The sequence below is a fragment of the Drosophila ananassae genome, chromosome 3R, assembly GCF_017639315.1.
Source record: "Drosophila ananassae strain 14024-0371.13 chromosome 3R, ASM1763931v2, whole genome shotgun sequence".
NCBI classification, from domain to species: Eukaryota; Metazoa; Arthropoda; class Insecta; order Diptera; family Drosophilidae; genus Drosophila; species Drosophila ananassae.
In genome coordinates this window covers 20,761,198-20,767,197 of record NC_057930.1, presented here as the reverse complement: position 1 = coordinate 20,767,197, position 6,000 = coordinate 20,761,198, and the positions used below count along the sequence as shown (strand labels likewise).

Genomic DNA, 6,000 nt, shown 5'->3' with positions numbered 1-6,000 from the left:
GTTCCCATTGACAGCCCGATGACAATATCCAATCCTCACAGATATCCCATAATGTATTTCCTTGAAAGATGTATATTTTTAGCGTTCCAAAGGATGATATAGTATTTCCTAACAAAACAAGCTACTTCTCCGATTTGTAAGAATCATGGGAAAATTTTCTAGATTCCATTTCATTATAATCCCCATTAATGAAACACTCTTTAAAGTTTTTGCTTTAAATAATTGAATACTATATATTTGCTTTTGAAAAATGTACACATAATAAATGCATTTAAATTAATTTAGAAATAAAATTGTTCAGGAAATCAACTGACAAGCGCACCGAAAAAAAACATATATTCTTTTTATGAGTTTTGCCTTGATTTCCAAAAGAACGCATAACCATTACATTAGTTTATAATTTTGTACAGTGTACTCCTATTAATTTTTACAAAATGTATTTTTTTAACTTAATATCTAAACGTTTTATTTAGCATTTTGTTTACGTTTTATTTTACACAAGTCTTGTAGGTAGGTTCGTGATTGGTTTTGCTCGATAGTGTGTGTGTGTTTGTTTTGTCATCAGTAAAATAACGTTTTTTTCCAGTGTAGCATTGAATATTCAATGTTTTGTGAATTAGTGGGGGCAGTGTTTGGCAAACATCAAGTGCAAAAGAAGATTAGAAAGTTAAGAAATTGTGCAGAATGTTGAGGAATACGTACAGACTTATTTCAGAGCCTAATTTTATTAAATATTTTGAAATATTTTGTAACTTGTTGCTTAATTTTAGCTCGTTTATCTTTAATGCTTATGTTTCATCAACGATCTCTCGTCAAAACTTTGGAAAAATGTTTCACAAACATTTCGAATAATTTGTCTGCGTTTTTAAGTGTTTTCTTTTTTTGTTTTGTGTTTTATTTACTTTCTTTTCATTTTCTACTATTATTTATTTATTTTTTTGTTGTTGACTACTTTTCGCCGTGAAATTGTTTGCAGTGTGGAGTGTTTTTGTTTTTTTGTTTACTTTAAATGCTATTTGAAACACGCCTATTGTTTGCCTAAGCTTCTGTTTGTATAAAACGCTGTAATCTTTGCTGATGCTTTTTTAAACTACTACGAAGCTACTACGTTGTTGTTTTTTTTTTTAACTAGTATTACATTTTATGGTGATACTTATGCGCATTAAATTAAAAAGGAACATATACATGATTATCCATTATTATTAAATATATATAGATTTACGTGTTTTTCGTTTCGTTTTAAATATTCATAGTGCTTTCGTTTTATAGTCAGAGTCATTTTGGGTAGTACGTTTCGATAAATTAAAGTTAGCAATAAGAACTAAATACTTGCTCCTGCATCTCTATAAGTAGTTGAATATTGAATCACAAATCATTGATGAAAACTTCATTTTAATTGGTTTAGGCGACGTCGCTCTGCACGCTCTCTTGGTCCGTTAAATTCCGTTACAATTTTATCATACTATCGTATCATATCATCCTTATAATCCTTTCGTTCTCGGTTGACGTTTCCTCTACAAAAACTTGCTCGACGCGGCGCGTTTTCATCTATAGCAAAAAATCTATGTATCTCGCGGATACTTTTTCTAAGTTTATACACAGAAATTTACAGTGGGACTTGAGTGTGTGTGTGTGTGAGAATGGGTGTGTATGTGTTGTGTCCGAGTGTGTGTCTAGGGGGGGTCTGAGATAGTTATCTTTTATTATATCAGGGGTAGTATAGGTTCACAGGCATGTAAAGAGATAGTTTTTGCAGATTTTCAGTGTTCTTTCTCGAAAAGGTACTACAAATCAGTTGAACTATATCATAATCTAGTTAGTCCTATGTCTATTTACTCAATTTTTAATATTTCCATTCATCGTTTTTATAACCAAATGATGTCGCTAAATGCTAGACCTTAAATTCGTTTGAATATTTTATTGATTCATATACAATATATATTGTTGCTCATGATTTCTGCACATTGACTACGATGCACCGGGTTTTCATTTTGTTTTAAAATTCAGCTTCTTTTTGTTTTTTGTTTTTATGTGTATTTTTCGCTATATTCGAATATTTACAGGGTGATCTCTAGACAGTATCCATTACCTACATACGTTCGTTGGCATATTCTCGGCCCTACAATATATATATGATTGGTAGGCGAAATGATTTCGTTTTCGATTCGATTTGTTTCTGGTTTGCTCAGTGGGTTTAATTGTTCCGATGCTTTTTGTTTTTTATTATTTTTTTTTGTTGTGCATTGTGGGGTTAAGACCCAACATATCTAGCATTTGCATTAACTGGTTGTTCTTGTTGCGTTTCAATCAGATATCCGGTAGAGTGTCGGTGCTATAAAATGGAGATAAAAAGCAAAGGGAATAGCTATGGTTATTCAAAGGAATTTATTCAAAGGAAGTGCTTATTCAATATCCCAAAGAGTATTTCTAAATTTAGCCCAAATCCTTTTAAAGGATATAAAAAGAAAAAATACCTTTTTATATTAAACCCTTTTTCAAATGAAAGGGCCATCTACTTTAGCTCTTACACTGAAAATTTTTCATCTTAACATGATATCAAATACTGAATTAAATTAAAATATTATCAATATCTGTACCCCCTTATATGTAAGGATATTTGATCCTTTTTCTCACCTCAAATCCATTCAATGTGGGGTTTTCATCAATTATACCACAGCCTTTTGTTTTGTGTCCTGACGACACCGCCGTTCGCTATTCCGCCTCCAGATCCATTCTCGCCTCTGCATCCTGCAGTGCTCTCGTTTCCATTTGACTTAGTCGAATCCTCGCCGTTGGCAGCCTTGAGATGCACCGGCCCCGCCTCCTCGGAGGGCGAACGTCCGGCTCCGGGTGCCAGCCCAGCGGGTAGCCTGTAGGCCGGAGTCTCTGCCGCTTCGCGCGTTAGCCGCAGGGCCTTGACATGTTGCCGCTGTTGCAAGGTGGCGGCTTGAGGGTTCTTACCGCTGCCGACTCCACCCCCGCCTGGTCCATGCTTGCCGTTGTGCAGGGTAAGGCTATACTTGGGCTTGCTGCTACCAGCCGATGTGGTGCTGGCCAGGCTTAGGTGCTGCGGCTTCTTTGGCATGGTGGTGCTTCCGGCAGGCCGCTTGGAGGTGGGGCCGAACTCGGCTCCCCTGCCACCGTTGACACCACCACCTAGCCCGCCGCCGGCACCGGGACCGTATCCTGCCTCGGCTGCCAACTTGAGCGAGGTCTCGAACTAAAGGTTGTCGGGATAGCTGCGGAAGTTGTACGTCCTGGCACGCTGGAACTCCGCTGCCGCCGCCGCGCCGGCCGCCGAGCTGCTCCCGCTGCTGTACGGATTGATCATCGGGGCGGTGGACTGGGAGTTCATGGTGCCCATGCCATCGTCATAGATGCCGCTGTGCTCCTGGCTATTGTGGCTGTGGCTGCTCTTGCCACCGCCGCTGCTCACCGTGTTTGTGTTGCTGCTGCCGCTCCGCTCCGAGCCCGGTCCCTTGAGCGGCTTGAAGATGGCAGTGGTGGCATAATACTTCTCCATGGGCGGCGGGGGCACGGTGGGCGGTCGGGGGAAGATGCTGCTCAGTGGAGGCGGTGGCGTGCGCCGCACATTCATGTAGCCACCCGGCCCAGTCGGCACGCCCATTTTCGAGGAGGGCATGTAATCCTGCATGTGGGGCACCGCGTAGCCACCTTCCGGCACATCTGTGCGGCAGCAACGTGTAAAGAAAAAAGCGAGGAGAAAGTCTATTTAGTGGGGGAAATGGCCAGAAAAATGTTTTTGGCTTCAGTCGCCGGCGACGCCATAAAATATGGCTCTTCACGCGACATCCAGCGGAAATGCGACAGAGGATTTACCGCACTTGGGAGGGTGATTATAGAGGCGCAGAGGGGGAAGGTGTGGCAAGGAGGGGAAAGAGAGCAGTGTGTGGGTAAATGGGGGGCTTACTCACCTGTATAGTCCGGCGTCATATTACACTGCAAATCATTAACCGCCGCGTAGCCATTCACGCCGCTGGTGTACATGTTCACATTGAAGGGCTCGTGGTAGAGACTGTTCTTGCCAATTGAATCGTTGTCATCGGCACTGGCCTGTGGACGGTAAAGAAAATAAAAAGGTAAAGGTATTAATATATAATATAACTAAGATACAGCAAGGCTCTAGACTCTGGAGTTAGGTTATTCCCTTGGAGAATAATTGAAAGCTCAACTGTCTTGCCCCAAAAAACCCCGAAGATTAAACTCAACCTTAGATTTCTTTAAGCTTAGCAGACTTAATCTTGGATTTTTTTTGTGGAAATGAACTTTAAAATTCCCTGGCACTTTGAGGCTTGACCTGCAACACCCATCACATTTCTTTGGATCGGGGAAAAGTGCCATTAAATAAATGACAGTGTGTACGGACGCACGTAGGACTAAGGACTAAGCTCGGGTGGAAAAAAAATAGGAGAGAAAACTCCACGCTACATTGAACAATTTTATTAAATTCCAGGCCGGAGTTTCGTAACACCCACCTTGATGCCGTTGCCATTGGGTCGGTGTTTGTCCGCTGTGCCGCCGAGGGTGTTCGGATTGAAGCTGTACTGGAAGGCGTCGAGGACATTGCTGCCACGGGCGCGCTTCGTCCGGGAGACGATGAACAGGATGATGGCCACCAGGAGGATGATAATTGTCGTCAGGACCACGATGACCACTCCAATGAAGTTGGCGTCGTTCGGCTCCTGATCGATGGGGCGTGGTGCAATTACTGTAACGAAAGCACATGGCACATTGAAATTGAAATTAACAAACGCTGGCTGAGCGAAACGAAATAAAATGTAAATATTGTCCAACTAAATAATTAGCTGGCGTTCGAGGACGCTCGAGAACAAAAGGCCCAGTCGGGAAAACACGGAAAATTTAATTGAATTCATCATCGTTCAGCTACTTACACTGTGGTCCGTTGTTGTATTTGCTTTTTCCGCCGGATTCACCTCCTACTCCCAGGCCACCGCCCTCGCCGCCTGCTCCGTTCGCCCCGCCGGGCTTGTTCTTTCCGTGCTTGTGCTGATAGTCGTTACTCTGCAGCGGATACTCCCGCGAATCCTGCGTCTGGCTGGGCGGGACACTGCGGTGCTCCTGCTCGTCCGTGAAATTTCCCAGAGCGGGCACTGGAATATATGGGCAAAGAAAAGACACAGTTTGAATAGGAGTTCATTCTCTTATTTCATCTCGAGAAGTTTTTGTATGCAGCTGTGCTCCAATGATTAGTTTTTCCTTTCCCTGTTACGCCTTAAATTGTATTTCTTTAGCCACGCTTTTTTACACCCAGTATTTGTGGGGTAGAAGGGTATATTCTTATGACAATAGATAGGAATGACATGTATAAGCCTTGCTATAAAAAGGAGGAGTACCGGGTATTATGTAGTCGAGGGAAACCCTACAGCTCTGCCCCCAGACTTGCCTCATAGTTTAATATGTTTTTCTGGGCGTCGCCGTGGAAAGTCTAAGTATGGAAAAGGAAATAGGATTCTATTTTTTTTCCATTTAGTAACTCTATTCCGAATGTATCCCTTAACTGATTTCGTTTGAATTTAAATAAGTATTTCCTCCCCCCAATTATCTATGCTATTTCATATGAATTATTTAGTAATGCTTCCGAGTTACTTGAGAGAACGGCTATCCGTCAAGATACCTGAAAATTTAGGCATTCGCCATGCTCGTCTAGAATTTGCTTTGATCTTCAGAGAAAGACCGCCCAGCTTATGTTTCTCGGGAATTTTAAAGCAAGGCATATGGTCCAGTGCCATGGCAAAGTGTTGTCATTTATCTCGCCAACATCTTGAGGGCACAACAAAGCAAAACCGTTTAGGGGTGGGCGGCCACCCCTTGGAGGCTAGCTTACATGAATTACCCAAGCCCAGGCCCAGACCCAGGACCAGTCTCAGGCTCTGGCTGGCCAAAAAATAGTTCCCAGAGTGGCTGACCCCATTTTTGCGAGGCAGTAAATGGCGTAATTACTGGGAGACTGGGGAGGCT

The 6,000-nt window shown here is 42.5% G+C and overlaps 1 protein-coding gene across 1 annotated transcript in view; it reads right to left on the bottom strand.

Moving 5' to 3' along the window:
* Positions 1-206: 206 nt before the first annotated feature.
* LOC6497333 overlaps positions 207-6,000 on the bottom strand; it is a 29,061-nt gene continuing 23,267 nt past the window's right edge. The window contains exons 9-13 of the mRNA XM_001962264.4: positions 4,914-5,132; positions 4,497-4,729; positions 3,936-4,074; positions 2,635-3,687; positions 207-2,332 (exon numbers count right to left, since the gene is read on the bottom strand). Coding sequence (XP_001962300.3) covers positions 3,221-3,687; positions 3,936-4,074; positions 4,497-4,729; positions 4,914-5,132 — 1,058 coding nt within the window. The 3' untranslated portion in view covers positions 207-2,332; positions 2,635-3,220. The remainder of the gene's footprint in view (positions 2,333-2,634; positions 3,688-3,935; positions 4,075-4,496; positions 4,730-4,913; positions 5,133-6,000) is intronic.